Source organism: Gasterosteus aculeatus, chromosome 2 (assembly GCF_964276395.1).
Source record: "Gasterosteus aculeatus chromosome 2, fGasAcu3.hap1.1, whole genome shotgun sequence".
Taxonomy (NCBI): Eukaryota; Metazoa; Chordata; class Actinopteri; order Perciformes; family Gasterosteidae; genus Gasterosteus; species Gasterosteus aculeatus.
Window position 1 is genome coordinate 2,548,404 of NC_135689.1, and position 23,251 is coordinate 2,571,654.

The 23,251-nt window shown below is 48.5% G+C and overlaps 1 protein-coding gene across 5 annotated transcripts; it reads right to left on the reverse strand.

Moving 5' to 3' along the window:
- Window positions 1-347: 347 nt before the first annotated feature.
- LOC120829758 (solute carrier family 12 member 5) lies at window positions 348-21,669 on the reverse strand. Of its 5 annotated transcripts, none has more exons than XM_078082604.1 (26): window positions 21,310-21,669; window positions 12,705-12,808; window positions 12,445-12,585; window positions 11,690-11,836; window positions 11,025-11,079; window positions 10,810-10,940; window positions 10,446-10,693; window positions 10,143-10,354; window positions 9,895-10,062; window positions 9,610-9,708; window positions 9,433-9,490; window positions 9,160-9,334; window positions 8,898-9,016; window positions 8,687-8,785; window positions 8,344-8,463; window positions 8,104-8,208; window positions 7,821-7,989; window positions 7,161-7,356; window positions 6,257-6,426; window positions 6,054-6,185; window positions 5,844-5,951; window positions 5,556-5,672; window positions 5,256-5,419; window positions 5,055-5,069; window positions 4,838-4,955; window positions 348-1,802 (listed from the first exon to the last, which is right to left on the reverse strand). In XM_078082604.1, exons 1-26 carry the CDS (start codon window positions 21,362-21,364, stop codon window positions 507-509), a joined length of 4,521 nt encoding a protein of 1,506 aa, XP_077938730.1. In that variant the 5' UTR covers window positions 21,365-21,669; the 3' UTR covers window positions 348-506. The 5 variants fall into 5 exon arrangements, with proteins under 5 accessions (XP_077938730.1, XP_040050077.2, XP_040050076.2 ...); XM_040194143.2 differs by lacking the exon at window positions 348-1,802 and adding an exon at window positions 2,627-4,465 and having other exon boundaries at window positions 4,822-4,955; window positions 5,256-5,392; XM_040194142.2 differs by lacking the exon at window positions 348-1,802 and adding an exon at window positions 2,627-4,465 and having other exon boundaries at window positions 4,822-4,955.
- Window positions 21,670-23,251: the final 1,582 nt, after the last annotated feature.

The window sequence follows — 23,251 nt, forward strand, 5'->3', positions numbered from 1 at the left end:
AAGTGATGAGCCAAAAAGTCCCATCTCGCTTTTATGCTAAGATCATTAAATATACCAGACTTCACCTTCAAACTTAAATAAAACACTTTTAATTACCCACAACAATATTCTTTCTGAAAGACGTTAGTTAGTCATTTCTCAATAGTTTTGGGGTGGGTCTTTCATCATTATGTAATATTTGAAACCCTTTTGTTCTTTCTGTTTAAAAACATGTAATTGCATATTTTTTGTGATTGATTATTACTTGAATTATTTTATTTTAGACGACCCCTTGAACACCAGATCATTCTAAGGTTCTCAACACTTTGAAGCTTTAGAAAACGAGCATTGACATAATTACTAACACACAGGGTTTCAAAAGTGTTTATTTTACAATAGAAAACGCACCGGCCTAGAGGGATACAAATCACTCAATTCCTTTTCATGTTTGCATGTAGGACAACAAATATCCACATTGCTGGTTGCATTAGACAAAGAGTGGCGCTGCACTCATCGTCTGCTGCACGTCAGGCAGCGGAATCCTGTGTTGTGTCATTAATCAGTTTAATCGGTGAGTCATAATCTGGCGGAACCTCAAAAAAAAGCCCGTCATCAAAACACATCCTATCGGGCGGTGGATCGAGGAAAGGCATCTTCACGACGAGGCCCGTGAGGACGCCTCCCAGTGCCGACACGCCAATGGTGGCGAACACGGCCGCCACCTGGAAGAGAGCCTGCTCCCGGGCCGTCCTCCCCAGCCCCGCCCTCAAACCGGGGATCAAAACCCGGAGCTCTTGCAGCTTCGGGTCGCCTTCCGCCGGCGCTCTGTGGGCGAAGGTCTCGTACAAACTGGGGCCATACGTCTCCTCGTCGGCCACCAGTATGGCGCAGATCCCCGCGGCGCAGGATATGAGTCCCGTCAGGCCGTGCAGGTTATGGATTCCGCACTGATCTTGGATCCGGAAGCGGCGCGCCAGGAAGGGGGTCAGGTACCTGTAGCCCAGCATGCACGCGGCGCAGCCCGTCGCGCCCAGGGCGTACGCGGCCGCAGGCGAGATCATCATGTCCACGGACGCCCCGACCACCACCCCCCCGGCCAGGGTCACGTTCTGAACGTCGGCCATGGTGAGCTTACCGTTTTTGTTCAGCGCGGCGGAGAGGGCGAAGGCCGTGAGCGTGGAGGCGCTGAGGCCGAGGAAGGTGTGCAGGACGGCCCGGTGCTGGTCGTCCCCCCTCACGGTCAACGCCGAGTTGAAGGAGGGCCAGAACACCCAGAGGAACAAGGTCCCCATCACCGACAGGATGTCCGACTGGTAGCTGGAGTTCTGCTTGGCGTGGCCGTCGTCCAGGCCGGGCCTGTGCAGCATGAAGGACACGCCCAAGCCGAAGTAACAGGCAAACAGGTGGATGAGGACGGAGCCGCCCGCGTCGTTGATCTTCAGGTACTCGAGCACGGCCCACTCGGTGCACGCGAACACCGGCACCTCCAGCAGAGCCATGACCAGCAGCTGCAGGGGGCTCGTCCGGCCCAGCACGGCGCCGAACGATATCAGCACGGCGGCGCAGGCGAACTCCGCGTTCAACAGGTTGATCACCCCGAGGTGGATCTTACCCCCGCGGCTGAACTGGAAGTAGCCCTGCGCCAGCACGGCCCACTGGATGGCGAAGACGGCCGTGAGGAAGTTGAACACCATCCCCCCGAAGCCGTAGAGACGGAAGAAAGCCAGCAGGCACCCGAAGCCGAGGAAGATCATGACCTGCACGTGGGCGAAAGCCGGGTAGTCCCTGTAGAACGCGTTGTCCATGGGGTTGGTCCCGTTGGTCTGAAACCTGGCGTCCGCGTGCTCGTCGTACGTCACGAAGGCGGCGTACAAGGCGACGACGATCACCTGCGTGACGAACACGAAGGCGGGCAACTTCACCCGCGGGCTGGTCGACCTGCTCTTCATCCCGACTGCTCTCGGCGACAAATGACAGCGGTTTCTATCTGCAGCCGGCGGTTTATCTGCTCAGATAAAACGGGTCAAAGGCATCGGACTTGACAATGGACTTTGGCCTCTTGTCATGAGACTTGTAACAGTTCTCAGCGCACGTTATAACTTTGCTTGTATACACATTACCAGAGTGAAACCATTATAGATTCATTCAGCACAAAGTCGCCCTCTAACAACCTGGCACAATGAAAATATGCACGATGGGGAGTCATACCTACAAGCACGCGATGCACGATCGCGTGCGTCTCCACGTATCCTTCATGTTTGTGTTTGGAGAAATGGTGAGAGACGGTTTGCTGAGCCTCTTCGGACCAGTAACCGCAAAACGCACATCGAGCCGCGCTTCGTCCGGCGTGTCGACAATCAGCGCTGTGTGCTGATCGATCACTTTGAATGAAGTGCTCAGTTAAAGACGTTTTTTTTTTTTTTTTTTTTAAATGGGCGGAGCAGAGGACGGCCGTCGGCCAACTAGTGGGTTTTGCTCGCCGACCGGGTCTTCAAAACAAAGAGAGCGCTCGGATTGCAACACGCAGGATGTGCACGTTATGAAGAACTAGTCTTGAGAAAGATCAACATTTGGCAGAAATTCAAACCATGAGGCCTTTGCAAAACAACGAGTACAAGCAGAGGCGGTCTGAACAACACGACACACGTTGCATTGAAATGATTTAAATTTATTGCATTCTGCTGACATATAAAATGGTTTCTTTAAACCATAATTTCATAAGACAATACAAACTATTTCATATCTATAAAACCTGTGTTGACACACATTGCACTAAGCCTAAAGTCAAGCACCTATTTACAAATGTCCATCTTCGCTCCATCCTTCGGTTACAATCACTGTCAACAAGCCTCGGGCATCGCACACACACACACACACACACACACACACATTTTACCATTACATCCACCTGTAGAGCTACATCGCCTTCTCATGAATCAGAAATAACACAATATTTTCAGAGTTGAAAGGGGAAACACAAAAGGCTGCATAGATATTCTCCAAAAAGAGCACGTACCAATATGTGTGTGTAAAACAATACAAATAATACTTACATGTCTTATGATTTCCTGGAAAAGATACTGGCTGCTTTTCACTAGAAAGAGATGCAGAATGCTCTAGCTGAAATACTTCACAGTACTGACAGGCCGAGGGGAAGAGGGAAATAAACTCTACTGACCGCATGAGCGGTGGCACAGTCTGACAGTCTGACTAAATCACCCCCAAACAGTTGGGTTTTTTAAATACAAGGTGCAGTAGCAAAGCAGCAAACACGTTTGGACATTGTGTGAGTTTCTTTGTTGCTGAGAGGTAAAGACTTACATTACAGTTGTGCTTAATATCTGCAAGAAAACAAACGAGCAAAGTACTGAATGGTGCAGTGCTTAGTGTCCATGAAATACGGAATACTTAAATTAAAACATATCCAAACCTTTTTGAGGTTCCTGACAGCTGCACAAAAAACCCTGATTATTATTATTATTATTATATAATTGATTTATATTTATCTATTGCTGAATTTTGTTTACAAACAAACATGACATAGAAACAACACATGTTTTTAAACAGTCAAAATGAAAAATATAATTCTACATTCATTGACTTTCTCCGTCATAGACATTATACTATAATATATATCGTATTTATATATAATAATTCTGAACCCAGTAGAGAAAATCAACTGATTTTTCATTGTAAAGAGAGAAAGTGCAGATTTTCTTTACCGCAGAAACGTGGCCACGTGACGGCAGAACACTGAGTAGTGAGTGTGGAGTATTCAAGCTGAGGTCAAAGGTCACTCGGCTCGTTCAATACGAGCCCTGTGAGCTCGTCTGCAGCCGCGGGAAATCCTCGCCACATCCTCTCTCGATTTTCAGGGTCAAGAACTGCAAGCACGTCGCTGCGTCTTAAAATAGGGTGTGCACTGAGCGAAGCTTCTGCCCTTTTTTAATTCTCCAATTAATGAATGTGAATCAATGAATGTGAATCAATGAATGTGACCATTCCCACATAAATGTCGCTGCCTGTAAGTCTTGTAAGTTAATAAACGCACGCTTCCAACTGTACCACCAAAAGCAGAATTAGACAAAGAAAGACTAATTAAATAAATACATAAATAATATAAATAAATAATTCACAGTTAAAGAAAGAAGAGAAAACCAAAAGGGAACAAACATGTGAGAAAACCTTTTTTCTGAGGATAAGTGACGCTTTAGGTTGTTTTTATTACTGCACTAAAATGTCAGCAGTAAGCACCAACTTATCTGCTGTTATCAGCACAACGTTACATAATCCTCCGTGCGGTGAAACGGGCGTATGTGAGCTCTTCTTTGGGGGGGGTGGGGGGTGGGGGCGGAGTCTGTGTGCGTGTGACCATGAAAGACCTCTAAGCCCCTTCAGGAGTAGATGGTGATGACCTCACGTCCACCTCCGCGCACCAGGAGGACCCGATTGAGACCTTCGGTCAGCACCTCCAGGAACTCCATGTCTGGGAGACGGATCTCGTGAAGGAGTCTAGTTTGCTTGCGCGACCTCAAAAGTTCGATTGAAGACAGATTTATGGATCTGATCAATTATTAATTTCACATTCCAGCGTATTGTGATGAAATGATATCATCAGATATCGTGGTGAAGATCAGTTTACTTCTCACTTTACATTAACACTCGATCAACGTGATTAACAACTGCTGTTTATATGCCAATAAATATTTATTTCTCTATAATTTACATATAATATATAACAGACAACATTGTGCTGCATATTGTTATCGTCACATGAAATGACACGTATTAGGATATAAGAATTTGGCCGTACGGCCCCCCGGCTCTTATGACGGAGGATACAGTTCTCATTGCCCACGCGGTTCTTGGGCGGTCCGGGCATGTTGAGCAGGACCAGCTTTGCCTCCTTGGACTTCTTGGTGATGACCTCGTTGAGCCTCATGGCGGTGTGCATGCGCCGCACGTCCACCGGGCTCCTGACCCCGGACACAACGGGAGGAAAAGTCAGCTTTTGGTGATTAAAAGAAAAGGAGGAGTCAGTCGCTAACCCTGCAAAACAACACCAAAATACTTACAGGTGCTCCCACTCCCTGCAGCAGCATGTGGGGGGGGGGGGGTAAGGACAGTTAATTCCCAACTGCACGTGTGTTTATACAAGAACTGTGTAAGACCAGAACACTGGTCAGTAGAGTGTCGTTGGTTATGTGTCATGTGTCACGAGTAGAGTGTCATGTGTCACGTGTCACTGCTGCTGCCGGTGCCGACAGGTCACTCACGGCTTCATGTTGAAGAGGTCTTTGCCGGCCTCCGGGTTCGCTCCGGTCTGCCCTCTCTCCGCGCCGTCCGTCGGGGAGGCGGGGCTGGTGGGGCTGGCCGGTGTGGAGGAGGCGGTCCTGCCGTGGATGAGCCGCACCTGTTTGGGGTCGGAGACAGCCACAGACTGAGAGACGAACGCCGCGCGGCGGCGAAAGAGAGAAAAGGGGGAAGTGCGTGTCAGTGCGGGTGGAACTCGGGAGGAAAGACGACGGGGACGTAGGCGGTTATTTCATCCTGAAGATGGACCGTGGGGACGTTACCTCGTCCTCCGGCTGTTCCGCCACGCTGGCTCCTTCATCCACGCTGGGCCGGGAGCGCGAGGCGGACGGGTTCTTACGCCGAATGGACCCACGGGAGGAATCGGTGATGCTCTGGATCTGAAGTAAAATTTAAAAAAAAACCTGATATAATAAAACAAGCCCAGAAAACAACACTTTAACAATAAATATTATTCCCTGCAGGGGCTGATATTTGGAGAGATGACGAGAACGTCAAAGTTCGTGACGCTCAGGGTTCTATTTATTTTAAACTTCAGCCGTCAAAATGACCTCTCTCTCCTTCTCGTTCTTGGTCAGATGCATCTGTTTGAGGATCTGCGATCGTTGCTCCATGACCAGCGTCTTCTCGTAGGTGTAGGCCGAGATGTCGCCATCGTGCTGTGAAGAGAGGAGCACGTTCTTCACTCAACACACAACTCGTCCTTATAAAACTCGCTCCCGTTTCGTGAACTGCGATCACGCGTCAGCCGAGTCGCTCACCATCTCCACCACTTCCACAGCGGCGTCGATGCGCAGGTGATAGAGGAAGGTGATGAGGTCTTTCTTCATCTGGATGCTGTTGTCGTCCATCTGGGCCACGGTGAAAATGCGCATCTTGCACTTCCTCCACACCTGAAGCGGGAACATTCACAGTCAACGAACAAAATCATATCAAAAGTCACAACAAACAAGCTCAATCCCACCTTATGCTGTCGCAGCAGGAAGGGGAGGAGCATCAGCATGCCTCCGTCGTGGACAATCCACCACACGTCTATGTGGCCCTCGGTGAAGCGCTCTCCATTGGACGGGTAGCTGGAGATGTTCTTGGGAACCAACAAGGCCAGACTGGCTATGGTCGTCTCTCGGACCACCTCTGCAGAGGGACGGAATGGATCTTTATTTAAGTGAAGTGGATTTTAAGAAGGCTTAAAAACATCCGGCCGGTGACAGCAGATGGAAATTAGCCTCTTGCTAACTCTGGCTCACAGTACAACTGTTGATTACTTCGCATTGTCCCTGCAAAATAAATGAAGATATAAAATGGCAAAAAGGTTTAATTCATCCAAATACATTTTATTTGGATGAATAATAAAAGCATTTCTCCGGTGATGGTGTTTACCAGAGAAATATATCAGTCAGATCCATTATAGCCTGTGCAACTGTGCATCGTTGAGGCAGATAGTGATATCCTGATATCGACACTGATATCCCCCTCCGAGAGTTAAAACAAATAATCATTGTAGGTAATTAAAAAAATACATATATAACACATTTCTGATAAGAAGACTTTTTAGCAAGTAACATAAAGAAAAATTATCGGACACCATATCCGGAAACTTTAAACCCTTTCAGAAAGTACAAATAAAAAAATCTCTCAATGAAAATAAACTGTATGTACAGTTTCCGGAGAGAGTTGTAAAACTATAAATGCAGAGTGGAAAAATCCCTTAACTTTCACCCATCTTCTGAGGTCATAAAGAGGCGGCGTTCAAAGAGATAACCGGTCAAAAGTTCCTCCCAGCAACGCTCTATAGATGCTCAATCATCAGGATAATAGTATTCATTTAATCACATATGCAACATTTATTAGCAGTGTTTCAGATTTACCAATAAAGTTCCTGAACTGCTGGTGGCACTCGGGCTGCTTCCAGTTCCGGGGCCAGCTGACCATCACGGTGTTGTGCTTCAGACCTCCCAGTCCTCCAACCTGGATCAGGTGGGACGTCCCGTCTCTCAGATTGGAGGAGATGACCACCTGGGGGAAACCCTTGACCTTCTCCGTCTCCATCAACTTACGCAAAGACTGAGGACAGAAGACGGGAAGACAGCTTTTTAAATGTTATAAAATAGTTGTCGGAAAATAGGATCACAGCTGGAAAATATCTTCTCCTACTCAGTCTGCCGTAATTATCTGACTTGTTTCACCCTTTTTGTTGGACATCACAAAATCATGCAGCCAAGTCCCGCCTTCAAACGGCCAATCCTGACAGCGTGACAACTATCATGCAATGTTTTCAGATTATCTTCCTTTATAAAGTTAAAAAAAAACTTTGGAGATTAGATCTAGAGAGTAAATGAGTACATCACGAACTAGCGTCTGCTAGGCTAGCTACTGAAGGTCTAGCGGATGTTAACACATGTTGCTTTTGCAGGGCATAAAGACGGTTTACGGGAACTGCGCGTTCCTTCATTTAATGGCACGCGAGGAGGTGGGAGCGCGATCCTCCCGAGCACCACCGTGCACGCGCCAGAGACGAGAGGATGAACCTGATCGGCCTTCTGGGCCTCCGCGTAGTTGTCCAGGAAGGTTCCTTGAACCGAGGTGCCCACGATGGTCAGACCCTTCCCTGCCTTCAGCTGATTGGCCAGAGAGAGCAGACGAGGCTGCTCCACGTTCTGCTCCGCGTCCACGCTCACCAGGACCAGGATCTGAGGCCTGACGGAGAGAAGAGAAAAGAGGCACCGAGCCTCATCTCACTGCGGTAGAGAAAAGGGGGGGGGGGGTTTCAAATTCGACCCGATGCGACTTCAGCCCTCTCTGCGAGCGGACCTCCAGTTCTTGGTGTGCGGCGGCCCTTCCTCCAGCCTCATGAGAGCGAAGCGGGCGGCGCTCAGCGAGATGCCACGTATCCCGTCGCCCCACTCCTTCTCCGCCCTGTCAAACGGCATGTCGGCGGGTCAACTCAAATCAACCTCGGAGACCAAAGCCCCTTGAAGCGCTCCAAAGAAAACCAACTTTGCGGGGATTTGGGTTTCTTGCGACGAAACCGAAATGACTGTAATTACTCACCCGCAGAACTCAATGTATTTGTAGATGCAGGTGGCGATGCCCATGGCGATGATGGCGTAAAACCAGGAGCAGATGAACATGAGCGACAGACACAGGCTCATACCCAAGAAGGACAGAGCCCTGCAGGAGACAGCACATCGCACGATTGTAGATAAAAAAAAGGTGGGTATGTGATCCTCTGCTGTTAAACTCAAGCTGGAGCACAGACAGCACGACTTCAGCTCCCCGCGTCGGTCCAGATGCTTTATCGTCATCTCCCAGATGCTGTGACTCAAGTTCAAATAGAAAGCAGGCATTACAGCGTTCACGTTTTAGCACACTGTCCCCACACACACACACTCACCAGTGGTAGAACTTGAAGCGCGGCCTCCAGTTCGGCGTCCTCAGCAAAGTCTGCAGGGCACACGCGAGGTTGACGAACATGTAGCACATCAAGAAAAACCTACAGAAAGAGGGGGAGAAATACCCCAAAACATTTGAAAAAGACAGCACACAAAAGAACAGACACACACTGTGTGTGTGTGTGTGTGTGTGTGTGTGTGTGGTGTGCTTACATGGAGAGGATGGGGGCGACTGCATCCAGGGAGGCGATGATGATGCCGATCTCACAGATGCAACCTGTGAGCAGAAGGGCCCAGGTGGGCTCCCCGTTGTCTTTGCCGTGCCCAAACACCTGCAGCAAAATGAAGAAGATTCAAGTGAATCAAGAGCTTTTAAATCTATCATGGAGCTCCATCAAAAGCCGGCTCAGGACTTGAGTTTGCCTTTCAAGATATCAACATTCTCCGCGGTGCTTTTTTCACGACAAAGACGCACTCTGAGAAACGGGATGATGCCGTCTCTGGCGATGGCCTGCAGGAGCCGCGGAGCTCCGGTCAGACTCTGGAGTCCTGCTCCACAGGTGGAGAAGAAGGAGCCGAACACAATGACCCACGGAGACGGCCACGCCAAAGTCCCGATCACCAGGTTACCGTTCACCCCTTCACCGAACCTGTTGAGAGAGAGAGAGAGAGGGCGTAACACTCGGACGGCCGCGAGAACAAACTCTGACTGGAGGCATCCACAGAAAAACGACACCCGGAGACTCACTTGTCCCTGAGGACGACTCCTTCTATACAGGCTCCGAACAGCACGACGGTGGACATGTCTGGGGCAAAAGCTGTCAAGAAACGTATCACGTGTAATGTATATCATGTAAGGGTTAGGGTTAGGGGTTAGGGTTAGGGTTAGCCGGTCCAGCAGCAGGTTCAGGTCAGCGAAGGATACACACGATGGACGTGGTGGTGATGGCGGCAATCGTGCCGATGGGGATGGACTTCTGAGCATCGCGCAGGTCTCCGGAGCGGTTGGAGCCCGCCATGATGCCTGTGAGTGGAAATAGGACATTTTAGACGCCCTCAATGCAAAGTGGAGCTGAGGAGACCTGCAATTCAATCAATCAATCAATCAATTCATGTAAATATATAGTTTGGAGCCGTTTTACAGCTAATGACGGCCTCCTCAAGGCGAGGACCTCCTCCTCTCCCTCGAAACGTCTCTTCTGCTGCTGACCTGTGACGGACGGGAAGTATATCCCCACCAGCAGGGTGAAGAAGCTGGTGATGTCAGCCATGACGTAGCGGTTGGCGCCGGTCGGCGGGCTGTCCGCGCTCTCTTCGGACGCGACCCGGCGCTTCTCCAGGAACATCCCCTTTTCCAGGTAGTTCCCAAAGAGGTTCTCTAACAAACAGAGGGACATTCGATCGAGCGCGTTGGATGGATTTCCTCCTTGTGCCGATTATCGGCCGTGCGTCTCCTACCTGCCAGGATGCCGCTGGTGACCCCCGGGATGCCCTGTATCTCCGTCACGTTGTTGCTGGTGAAGTATTCGTCACAAGTGGCGTCCAAGGAGTCGGAATCGCAGAAGGTCCTCCACAGTTGGGTGGTGACGGTTTCGTTGTCCGTCTCCACGACCTTCGCGCAGACGTCGTATCCCTTGGAGAGGAGCGTCCGATTCCCCAGGAGGCAGACGCTGTGGAGAGAGTCGGCACGTCACCGCCACGCGGCGCCCCCCCCCCCCCCCCCCCCTTGGGTTGTGAGAGGCGAACAAGCGAGTCACTCACGGGAAGACAGGGGGGTCCATGGCGGTCTTGATGACGCCGGCGTACACGGCCACGATGGAGAGGATGACGCAGGCGAGGAAGAGCAGCGCCAGCTTGTTCACGTATTTGACCCCAACAAACACCACCAGCGACATGAAGCTCAGCACGATGGTGCCGTACACCCGCATGTTGTTGAGGAGAGCCAGCTCCGCCTCCGGGCCCTCCAGGCCCTCGATCTTAAAGATGGCCGCCTGGGGGATGATGTAAATCTGAAGATGGCGGGGGCAAAGGGAGGCGAAACACGACACAGGTGTGACAATGACGATCAAACAGATCATGGACAAACCAAAGGCAGCGTCTAAGGCTGCGACCACCACATGCTCACCAGCAGAATCTCAATGCAGCCCAGAATGTACATGGCGCCTGCGAAGGTGGTGCCCAGGTAGAAGCAGATGCCAACGGCTCCACCGAACTCGGGCCCCAGAGAGCGAGAGATCATGTAGTACGAACCTCCGGCTGTGGGTCACAAGCACACGGGGAAGAGTCGGTGTGCTGGGTCCTCAAAGACACCGGCGCTTCCCCTCCCGGGCGCCCACTCACCTGGTACCACTCCGTTGGTTGCTATGGCGCTCATGGAGATGGCTGTGAGCATCGTCTGGAAGAAGCAGCACACAGCAGAGGAGGTTTAGGATTTTAACCTTGGCTGTCCTCTTTCAATGACCATTTTCCACTCGAATGCTCCAGTGGGAGGTTTTAGTCGGCAGACCAAGGGGGCTTTTTCGCCCAAACTGACTCCATACATTTGTTTTTCCACGGCGATTATTCACCGCACATCTTTCCCTGAATGCACATTTACAGTTAGTCTTTTTTGTGTGTTGTGTGTAACATGTGTTTTTTTTTGGTATAAAAAGAAATGAATTAAAAATACATATAAAAAAATTGGATCTTTGCTTCAAATAAAATAAAATAAAAGGAAACAATTCCATCTGCATGTCATTATTTTTTTTATACTTTTTATACTTTATTTTTGTTTTTTTCATAATAAAAATCTTGCCATCTGCATGTCACAAATAAAACAAAATAAAAAACATTAAAAAAACGAGTATGTTTGTTAATGGACAACTTTAAAATGTTTACAGTTCTTTTGGCCGGCGGTAAATCAAACACGCATATTTTAAAATGAGAAACGCACGCCGCAGTTGGCCACAGAGAGCGGTCACGTTGCGCAACAAATATGCAACAGCGGCTTTCACAGATTTACTCACCGTGGAGCAACACATGAAGACGATTATGAAGGAGCCGAAGACGCCTCCCACCCCGACCATCCAAGTCATCCGCAGGAAGAGGATCACCCCAAAAATGTTCTGGATGCACGGCAAGTACACACCCATCAGCGTCCCCAGCTGTGGAGCCTGAGCGGCGCAAACGCAGGAAGTCATCACTCAAGGTTTTTTTTTATTGATCTCATCTTACGTGAGCAAAAGTGCTCTTTGTTGTTCGGCCGCCGTCTGCTGAAGGAAACACGTCCAACTTCTTTATTAGAAAGAAAAGAGTTCGTTCTTTTCAAACACTGATGGTTTATTCCCTCAGTGAACATTGTGAACATTATTATTCATAGTCTCAATCTCCAGTGTCAAGTCTTCTTCAATACAGCGTGATGTTCATTTAGTAAATGATGGTCCATTTGGAGTCAAACAGACCATAGGGCAGGAGATGCTGGGCTAGCGTTTGATTGACAGGAAGCGACCACCGGCAGTTGTTTGTGTTTTTATTGAACAACCTTTACTCATTCGAAGTGTGTTTTCACTTCATTAAAGTAAATTAAAACATTTTGGTGGCTTAAAAATGTCTTACTGAGCGTGTTTGAGCTTGAACCTGTCGCATCACGAGGGCGAAAAACCCAAAACGGCAACCGACAAATATTACTAAAACAACAAAAACTGTCATTTCGGCCGATAGCTTGATGATATTTCCCCCCACTGCTCTGCTGGGCGCTGCGGGACGCGGACCGGTGCTCTACCTTGACGGGTTTTTTGGACGGACGCGCCCCCTCCTCGTTATTCTCGGCCTCTTCGTGCTCTTTGCTGCCCGTGGGCAGGTTGGTGTAGTTGGCCAGACTGCTGAGCAAAGAGGAGACCATCGGACTGGTGTCCATCTCCTCCTGCAGCGCACACACACACACACACACATACACACAGAAACACGCGGTCGTGGTTATGAGTGTTCGGTCGGTGTGAGATGTCGAGGTGATCATCCCGGGAGAAGGCCCCCCCCCCCCACCTCGAACAGAGCCATGTTCTTGCCGTCGTACTGCAGGCTCTTGTCGGCGCTCGTGGCCGCGCCGCTGTTGATGAAAGGACTGCTCTCTCTCGGGTTCCCGTCACCTGCAACACAGAAGCATCTAAATAACCAAATGTTCATCGTTTGGCACCGTTTACATCTGTGTGACTAGCAAATGTTGTTGTACGGAATATTGATGGGAAAAAGAATGAAACATGTGGCTGATTACACATTCTGGAAGTGAGTGTATTGATGTGTTGCTGTGGCAACAAAGTAACGCTGTGGCAACAAAGTAACGCTTCACCTGAGCAAAGCCAGGAGCACATCTGCCCTCTAGGGGCATCGCGGCTTACGACTCGGCCAGATGTGAGGGGACGTCCTGCACCAATCAGGTCGTCCCTTTGGATTCCCCGCGCCGCGGCGGCATTAAACACTAATCCTTAAACCAAGAGGGGAGTCAGACGGCTGCCAAACTGCTCTCACGCAGCACATAAACCGCCCTCCCCTTTAATTGGATTAGACGGGATGTCGATGCTGCAGATGTGGTTTGCAGGGAGTTTTTTTTTTTTTGTCACCCTCCTGTCAATAGCTGAGCAGATCCCATTCAAAACTCCCCAATCACCTTATACACCTCCTCAAGTGCTCTTTAATTTGCTGGTTTTATGGTTTAAATGTAAATTAAGAAACAGATAATCTGGGGCTGTGCGTGAGACAACAAGGAAATGCTGAGCAGTCAGACCGTTGTATTTTTATATAAAAGCTCACAACGTCTTTTATTTCCACTCCAAGCCACCTGAGTATTCTGTAATCCATTATGTTCTTTTAAATCTGCATTTAAAGCTCATTTCAGCTCTTAGCTTAGAGTGAAAAGAGCTTTTAAAGCCACATTTTACCAAATGTGTGTGTGTGTGTGTGTGTGTGTGTGTGTGTGTGTGAGGGGACTCTTTGTGACACAGCGGGATATAAGTTGGTCATATTGTTGTTGAGGCTACAAAGAAAGAATTATTAGATAAAGATTGATGTTAAAAAGTGTCATTAAAAAATGCATAAAACCTTTTCAAATAGATTAAGTTTTACTGTTTGCTTTCAACATGCATTGGTTAATTTATTTATTTTTTCTGATCCTTTTAAAGTATTAAAATGTCTTTTTGAGGGTTTCAGGAGCTACTGACACATCAAAGTCATTGAATACCCAATAAACCTTTTATTACACCGCAGAGGATTCTTTCAATAATGAAAGCTGCGGGTGAGAGGTTAAATCTGCGTACGCCACGACCCACAAATGTCGACAATATAATGTTTCATTTAGCGGTTAAATCCCAGCCTGGACCGTTGACCTCCAAATTATCTAATAAAACGTCTGGATTTCATTCCAAAGGAAAGACTGGATGGTTTTAGTACCAATGATTCCGTCCATGAAATCCATCGCCTTAATCATTAGAATAAACAGAGGTGGTTTAGTCTGCATTGGATTTAGTGTTTATCTAAATGTGAGTATTAGGCATTGGTGAGATGTGTATTGGGTTTGTATCATATACAGAATCACCGGAGGAATGTGTAAGCTAACCTACAAAGATCATAGAAAGCAACAAGGTTTTTACAGGCGTTTTGGGACTGATCTCCAATCAGTTGTAAAAGCTTCTGAGAATACAGAGAAACCGTTCATGTAAAGAGGCCAAGTGAAGCCTCGCAGACATCGCCACAGCAACGAGAACATTTCAAAGTTCTATGCAGGTCAGATCAGGACGAGCCCGCCCGTCTGACTGAGTGCTTCTTTGTCGTTGCGCATTCACTGAAACACTTTCTTAATGTGCATCTAAAAGACGAAAGGCGCTTCAATCTTCAGCCGGTGCGTTTGCGTTTGCAAGGAGGGTTGTGTTTATTGGCTCATACGTAATGAGGTCTTCATGAAATGACGCAATATAGATTGTAAATGAGTAAGAAAGAACTCAAATAACTCAATCGCTCATGTCCTCGCCCTGAGGCGGCATCTTGAACCGTCTGTATCAGATTTACATTCATGCGACGTGGACATTAAGATCGGGGGCACATTTCATAAATAGGAACATATGCAAATTTAGAGGCAAAAATAAAAAGCACAACTTGTGGATGCCTGAGGATTGACTAAAAATGTCAACATGTCAAAGTGTCCTTGAGAGAACACACAGAACCCTGAAAACCCTCTGCAGATGTGTGTGTGTGTGTGTGTGTGTTGTAAAGGGCTTTGAGAAGTTGTTAAGACTAGAAAAGCACGTCATGAATGCAAGTAAATTCACCAGCAATGTAGGTTTGGTTCTCCAAAAGACAAACAATAACGGTAACGGACATTTCATCCCTGCTGTGGGTAGGGACAAGTTTCCTGAGTCAAGCGACGAGTCACGTGACCAGCGACACCAACGACTCACGTAGCGACGAGTCACGTGACCAGTGACACCAACGACTCACGTAGTGGCGAATCACGTGACCAGCAACACTAACGACTCAGGTCAAGTTCCCAGGAGAGTTTGTGATTTAAATGGTGAGTACATTTCAGTATTTTTTTAATATTATTGTTATGTTATTTATCTCTGTTCTTTCCTCATGACAAACCTATTGGTTTCGGACGGACAAGCTATTGGCTCGGAAAGATGACATCACTGCAGGATCACAAGATCGCAGGTGGCGTCATGCAGATGAAAGGCGCGGGGGGGGGGGGGGGGGGTTGGGGGGTATATTTGTACCCTTGATGTGACACCGCTATTACAAAATGGACAGTTTATACCGGCTTTTAAAAGCTTAATAGGACGCCGGCTCAAGGGGATTATCCAGCATCTGCTGGAGGCCACAGAGGCAGGAAGACTTCTGCATGTGAGAGAACGGCACCAACCGGCTGCAAAGCAAACGACACAATTACATCAACACGGGCCTCCTTCATTTTCACCGCGCGTGCTGCAATGGGGGAATTAAAGCTCAATGCATGAAGTGATTTGTTTAATTTAAATATATCTGCCGACTCTCCTCTCTCACTGTCGACGATACAGAAAGGCCTCAAAAGAAGTCGTTTTTCTCTTCGTTTGACTTTGTGAGTCAGAAGATCCGTTATGTGGTTGTAACATTTACTTTGGAGACAAATTAGTGTTCACGTTTGTTTCTGGAACTGGGATGGACTTAATTGACTCGGGATCAGCCGCTCGAGAACGCTCGCGATTCCAAGAGGGAACCCAATTTTAATTGGCAGCAAAGTTTTACAGTTTTACAGTTATTTCCACATGCACAGCTTGGCTTTTTAGTAATGCCCCCCTCAGTCTTCATACTGTAGCCAAAGCGAGCTGCCTCATGCGTTACCCTTGTCTAAAGTCCTGACGTATTTTACAACCAGCACCCTTTCTGCAGTCCCCCAGACGCATGAACTGGGAATTTCAACTTTTCGACCGTCCATCAGCTTGTCAACAGATCTCATCAAAGCAAAAACCAACAGTGCAAAAAAACAACCCATGAACATTTCCAGATGTGAAGCCCTTCGGGATTAACAAAAATGCCTTCGCTTCCCGAATCCCTTTTTCATCTTCGATGTTTCACCAACACGTCCGAGGTTCGTTCACCGGAGGGAAAAAGCGCTCCGGGTGCCAATCCGCCGCTAACGGGAACAGCGCTGTTGGTTCATGTGTTGATGAGCGTGAGAGGCCTGGATGTGGTGAAAGATGCAACACCCACAGACCCACACACACGGAACGCAGTTTGTGTATGAACATATGTTTAAACACACACAGCCAAGGAGAGAACATGGAGACTCTTTGTAGGGGGACCTGCAAGTTCAGAATGGGACGAGAACTTGGTGATCCGTGATTTGAGAAGTACTCACAAGAAACTACTTGAACACTAAACGCTTCCTGCAAACAACCGGCATTCTATAAAGGCGAGTTGCTTGCATTTTCTCTTCTGGCCAGAAGGGGGCGACTCTTCAGAAGTCTGTGAGAAAATTACTTGATTTAGTAAAACATTGCGCGTCTAAGTCTTCTTAATGTTCATTTAACGATAAAGTGGCGGACGCTTTAGGGGCGTGGCTACCTTGTGATTGATGGGTTGCTACCCAACTGGAGCCATGTAAAGCGTTTCTACGCCACTCCTCCCGTGTCCTTATAAGGTCATTTCCCTTCATTGGTTGCTCTGACTCACAGTCTGGGGTCACGTAAATACGTCACAAATGGGCCTAAAGTCTGCTTCATGGGATCAAACATCAGGACCCGGCTTCACAGTCAGGAATCACCTGGCAGGTGACGGCCTGGCGATGAAGGCTCCTCTCGTCGAAAATGTGCTCCCGCGAGCCGCTGAGGCCCGAGGAGGTTCTGAGAGGGGGAACCGGCGGCGAACTAGAAGCAGATTTTAAACAGCTTTGTCCCTGAAAGTAAAAAGCCGCCGCATGAAAGCCGCCGCTGTTTGTTTGTCCTGATGCGTGTCTGGAAGCCCTTTGAGTCACCCGCGTCAGGAAGATCACCGCTCCTCCCTCTGAGCTTCAGCCGGAGACGGAGCTCAGCAGGGTGCCGATTCGGAAGACAATAGATTCCTTTAGTACGTGTGCTCAGGGGAGGGATCAGAGATCGGCTTGTTTCCAGGTTGTTTTTGAGAGAAGAGAAAGTTTCTCAAAGAAAAACAGGATTTTTTTTGTTCATATTGTTGTTGTATAAAAGTGCTGTAATGCAGGTTATGCTTATTTCTATTCCTCAAATGTACCAGAGGAGATCGAGGATACTTAAAGACGAATCCGCGGGAACATTCTCTAGCTTTGAACAAATTTAATAAAAATAATTCGTCCGTCTCAGCTTGCAGGCCTCCCCGTCCTGTCTCGACTGCTGTAATTTGAAAATAGAAAAGGGACATAATCTGTGACAGACCCCTCTGTCTTTTCGTTTGGTCTCTCCGCGGAGCCGCGGGGAAATAAGTAACTGGACCGCTGAGCGCGGAAGAAAGGATCAGGCCGCGGTGTTTTTAATAATCTGCGATCCGAGTCGAGGGGGCGGTGGATGTGTTGTGGCTCGGGGGGAAGATTAGAGGAGAGCTCGGCCACTATCCGCCATTCCCCTTCAGCTCGGCCGCCTGATCCCGGTCTTAGTGAAGACACCCGGAGCCTCAGCGAGGTCTGTGCAGCGGGAGTCACATCCTTAACACCAGAGAGCACTTTCCCTCATCTTAAAGCTGCTTCGTGTTGATCCAATGTCTCTGCAGGGCCTTGAAACTGCTGCAGCATGAAGACAAGCATCACCGCTGCAGCATGCAATAACAACAGTGCGTTGACAGATAGACAGATAGATGCTTTAGCAATCCCCAAAGGGGAAATTCATCATCTACACTTTCTCGGAACTGAACTCCGCGACAACCCGATCCTCAAAAGGCCGTATTGATGAAGTGTTGATCTGAGCATATTGAGCATATTGAACTGCAGCAATGGATGAAAACGTGCCTTCTGATCAGAAGGGAAAACAAACCCTCACTTTAAACATTAAACCTGACATTATTATCAGATGTGCGCCGAGCTTTTCTAGATCCAACAGTCATCTCACAAGCCGAGTAAGCAGCTTAGTAGAAAACCAAAAAAAACCCTGACTGTCTTGTCTATTCGCTCACTGTTGAAAACTCGGCCCTCGGTAGTTCATCACTCGGGTTAAAGGGCGAATGGTGTCAAACGTGTGTCAGTGTTGCTGCGGACAAGTGTCCCCTGAGCCCGTCCATCGAAGCTGTAAATCAGCGGAGGACACGTGAGGGAAATTACCGGGTCGCGGCGGTACGCAAATCCTTCGTGTGACATTTAAGAGAAGCGGCTTTGAACAAAGCGGCCGCCGTGAGGTCATTTCTGACGCACAATTACATGACTGCTCGCATCCACGCGGACACACAACACATACAACATCTCATAGAATAGGATTCTAATTTCGTGGCTGACAGTTGTAGCGACTGCTGACTTTTTTCTGTCGTCCTTTCGTTCCGGGTAAACGATGAATCATCACCTGCGGGAAGTTGAGGAGACGGGTTTCGTCTGATGTCTCAGGTGACCCTTCGTCTCTCACAACAGGGGGGGAGAGAGGGGGAGGGGGAGGGGCGGCACTCTGCATTAACGTACGGGCTATCACACAGATTGATTCAGGTTCACACAGCTGAGCCGGCAACATCTGGCAGCCAGATTAAGTGCGGCCCAGCGGTGGACACGTTGTGAAGGGCAGGGACGGGTGCCGTCGATCTTCTCTTTGGCAAGATGAAAACCCGAAAAATGCTTTAGAGGAACACTGCATTGCCGCGTGTCCTTTCCCGTAAGTCCTGCATGTGTTGCTCGGCAACAGACTGGAAGCACGAGCCTCTGTCAGGTTTCAAGTAAATCGGCGTATTCTCCCAGAACACGGTGCAGCTTTTAGCAGAATCCATCGAGTTGCTGTTTGTTTGTCGGCCACTAATCCCAAAAAGCAAGAGAGACCTTTTCCTTTTTTTTTTCACTGAGAAGCAATTTAGTTAAAACGTTCCCGTTGGGAGTTGCTACGGGTCAGAAGACAAATCCAAAAGGGGTCACGACACTATTCATATTTTCCTGTGGTTATTGCACCCGTTGACCTCCACACATGTCTTTACACTCGTTGCCCCCCGCCGGAGCGTCTTCTGTCTCCATTGGAGTTATTTGACGCCTGCTGCGTCTCGTTCGGCAACAGAACGAGTTGCAAAATTAGAAAGTTGATCATTGGGAGGAGTTGTGGCACCATTTCATCTCCCGAATGTTTTAACTGATTTTCATCCACAGTCTGCACGTCCGAAACGAAGCGCCTTCCTGCACGTGTGTTCGTTTTTTTCGTCCGTCAGCTCCGTCCTGTTGATGAAATCCTCATTTCTGACTCTGCATCGCTCGCACGCGGCGTCATTACATTTCGTATAAATCCCACCAAAAATTCAACACACGACACGACCTTCGTTTATCTCCTGCACCAGCTGCTGCAGATGCTGGCAGCAGGGTTTTGGTGAACGCAGCTGCACGGTGACCCGACGGTGCCGTGAAACGTGGTTCCGCCCGCTTTGAAGACTCGGCTTCAGATGGTCAAAGGTCCGACGGACACTTTAAAAAACGATGCGGTTGTCTGGTCTCGTTCTTTATATCACATCTGGATCCATTAACTTTCACTTTCCTTGAGTATTTCCGTCAAATGCACATTTACATCTTTTACTCCAGTGTGGAGGTTGTTCTACTCCGACGGAACATAAAGCCGTTAAATCAGCAGAAGTAAATAATATTTAAATGATATATGTCATCAAAGGCGTGTATGTGGAACTGAAGGAGAAAGTCGTTCATGGAAAAGTCGCCGGCTGTTTGCAGCGTCATTAATCCGTCACCTCTGCTGTGAGAGTTTAATGAGGTGCTTTTTACGGGCACCAGTACGCCGTGGTCTGGTTTGCTCTCTTCTGCCTCCTCGTTATTAACCGCACCGGGTGCGGGACGGTTTAACTCTAACCCTTCAAAAGCCCCTTTGGGTGGTGCAATCGGGCCTGGTGGTGCAATCGGGCCTGCCGATGACGAACGGCTTCGGGTTGATCCCACAAATGGAAACTGATGTTGTGAGAATTAATAAAAAACGACACATCTTTCTGCTTTTTATCCATCTAAATTGAACCACGTGATTGGCTTCATGCAAAGTAATGAGTTTTTAAGATGAGCCTTGAGAGCCGTACAGCTTCATTACACTTGAGAAAAGGCAGATATCGCTGCAGCTGAGTTCTGTTAAACTCCGTCCTAAACGATCCAGACAAACGGTGAGAGGAAAAACATGTTTGTGTATGCAACAAACATGTATTTGGGGGTTAAATGGACCGCTTGATGCTTTTAAACAACATGCTTCTTAAGGAAATGAAACGAATACAAGTCACAGGATTTAATATTACAGAGACATATTTAGGTGGACAGCTGGACGGTTCCGAACAAACCAAAAACAAACAAAAGGGACTTTCAACCCCAGAAAGTCAGCTGATCCACACCAGGTTGAGGTTGAGATCCCCAAAAAGTCCCAAAAGAGTTCTTAAACTATTAACTACACATCCGAATAGTGGCTTTCTATGGTTGCAGCTCCAGTTTATGACCAATGTGACCAAACTGAACAATGCGCTGCACCTTAAACATACGGCAATTTGGGTGGGAAGGTGAAGACACGTTTGGCTTGACTTGAAATGCACACACACACACACACACACACACACACCATTATAAAAGGCAGATGTTGGTTCTGGCGAGACGAGAACGCATGAATATATCAACTTCTGCCGAGGCCACATCTGAAACACATCTTCTGCACCAGGATGTCAGATCCACCTGACCGTGAAGAGCTGGTTCTGGGGGGGGGCCAAGACGGGCGGGTGAGGGGGGTGAGGGGGGTAAGGGGGGGGGGGGGGGGGGGGGATGTGGGGGGGCCGAGCGGAGCTCTCTTTGTTTGCAACGGATCCGTTTCGCTCCCAAAACGGAAACCAGAGCTCACAGAGTTCAGGAACCACACGACCTCGTTCCCTAAACTTCTCCTCGCTCCCTCGGGGTGTGCCGGGATACACACACACACACACACACACACACACACACACACACACACACACGTGCTTCGTCACTCACCCTGGCTGTTGGGTCCCCCCTCTCCCTCCTCGCCGTCCGTCATGTTGTTCAGCATCCTCTCTCTCTCTCTCCTTCCCTCCCTCTTCTGGCTCAGAGAAGATACGAGGTCGGCCAGCCGGGGAGACGCTGCTCCTGCGTCTCGCTGCCTCTTTTCTCTTGATTGCTCAGTTTAAAAAAAAGGAAAAAGAACGTTTTTCATCCTTTCTCTCACTTGTGCCGTCGGTTGCGTGCTGCCATGTGCCTCCCTCCCTCTCTCCCTCCCTCCCTGCCGCCCTCCCGCTCTCCCAAGAGGACGATGGAGAGACTGAAAGAGGCTCCACGGGAGAGCTGACGATGATGCGCTCGGTGTCACTCGCATGCACGCTGTCGGCCTCTGAGCGCCACTCGTTCCCCCCTCGGTCACTTTAAGCCCGATGACTACTTTCATCATGTGTTCAGGAGGTATTATCCCCTCCTCCCCCCCATCCCTCCCTCCCCCCCGTGCACGTTGATCATCATGTAAGACGGGGATGGATGGAGGGGGATTGGGCGACAGAGGGGATGCACTGTACTGCACAGTACTGCCTCCGGACATTAAGCATCTCTTTCGATGTCCTTTTCAAATGGAGAGTGCGCTTCCACTTCATAACCGCGCATTCGTCCCTCCTTTGTCACCGCGGCCGCACTCGGCTTCCCCCTTTCATGCTTCCCTGCGAGGCCACGACCCTTCAGGAGGCTGCAGGCGGCCTGCGAGGAACCCGCTGAGGTTAAAGTGCAGCAGTTACCTCACAGACTGGTTGACCTGCCATAAAGAGGGAGAGACATTTCCTCCTATATACATATATATGTATGTATATATACATATATATGTAAAATATCACATATTGACATTGAAAGGCAAGCCATCGACTGTTCTACTATTTACAGGCATGAAGGGAAAATGGCAACATAGTCCTTTTATTATTTTGCCATATTTTCCTTGATATTCTACAGAAACTACATTTGGTCCTGTTGTCGCGATAGAACTACGTAGTTAGTATCTACTCTAAACTGTATTTATTGATTATTTATGAAATTATAGTTTTTTTTTGCAATTCTGAGTGGATTTTAAATTCTGGCAAAGCATTGAAATCCATTGATGCTGTGGTCCGAGGTATCGCAATACTACATTACAAACAAACAAATGAACAAATAAGTGAGCGACTCAAACGAAATAGAACTACAGAGGTTTAAACAAAACAACTGAAAGGAAAATACTTTATACCCATTTTAGCGACATTAGCTTCCCTCTTCTCTTAAAAATGATTTGAGCCGCCGCTACCTTGAGACACTTTCTCTTCTACTGGAAAACCCTCGGAGGAAAGCTTGTGTCAGCAGTTCCATGCTTGACTTTTCGTCACAGTGAGCCTGACCCAAACCCAGCTGGTGGTTTTTCAAACAGTAGCTCCGAATACCTGCGGGACATTTCAGCGTTTTGCTGCACAGTCGAGCGGTGAGAGGCGTATATTTAATAGAAGAAAGACCGAGGTGGGATTTAAACGACGGAGAGCAGGACTCACATCCAGGCCGGCTGCACGGTTCAAACCCTGACAGATGGGTTCTTCCACCTGCTGTGCGTTTTCTGCGAGTGCTTTTTGAAACGCGATGTCGGCCTCTCGACGGGGGCTTTGCCGATAGCTCGGAGTAGTTCCACGTGGAGCAGAAGCGAGGAGTTCTGTTTTGAAGCAGCGGTGTCTGCGGGCCATGAGGCGATGGATGATTGATGCAGCTTGGATTCGGAATCCAGGGGTGATGAAAAAAGGTCCTACTGTGAGGAGAAGATACAGACCTGGGCCCGACCCCCGGTGTTTTATTTGTTCCTGTTAGAGGCTGGAGTGGACATTTAGTCCACATGGTGTCTTATGACTTATGTCTTATGATGTCTTAATATTTGCCAAAGCAGGTTTTCTCACATTTTTACTGT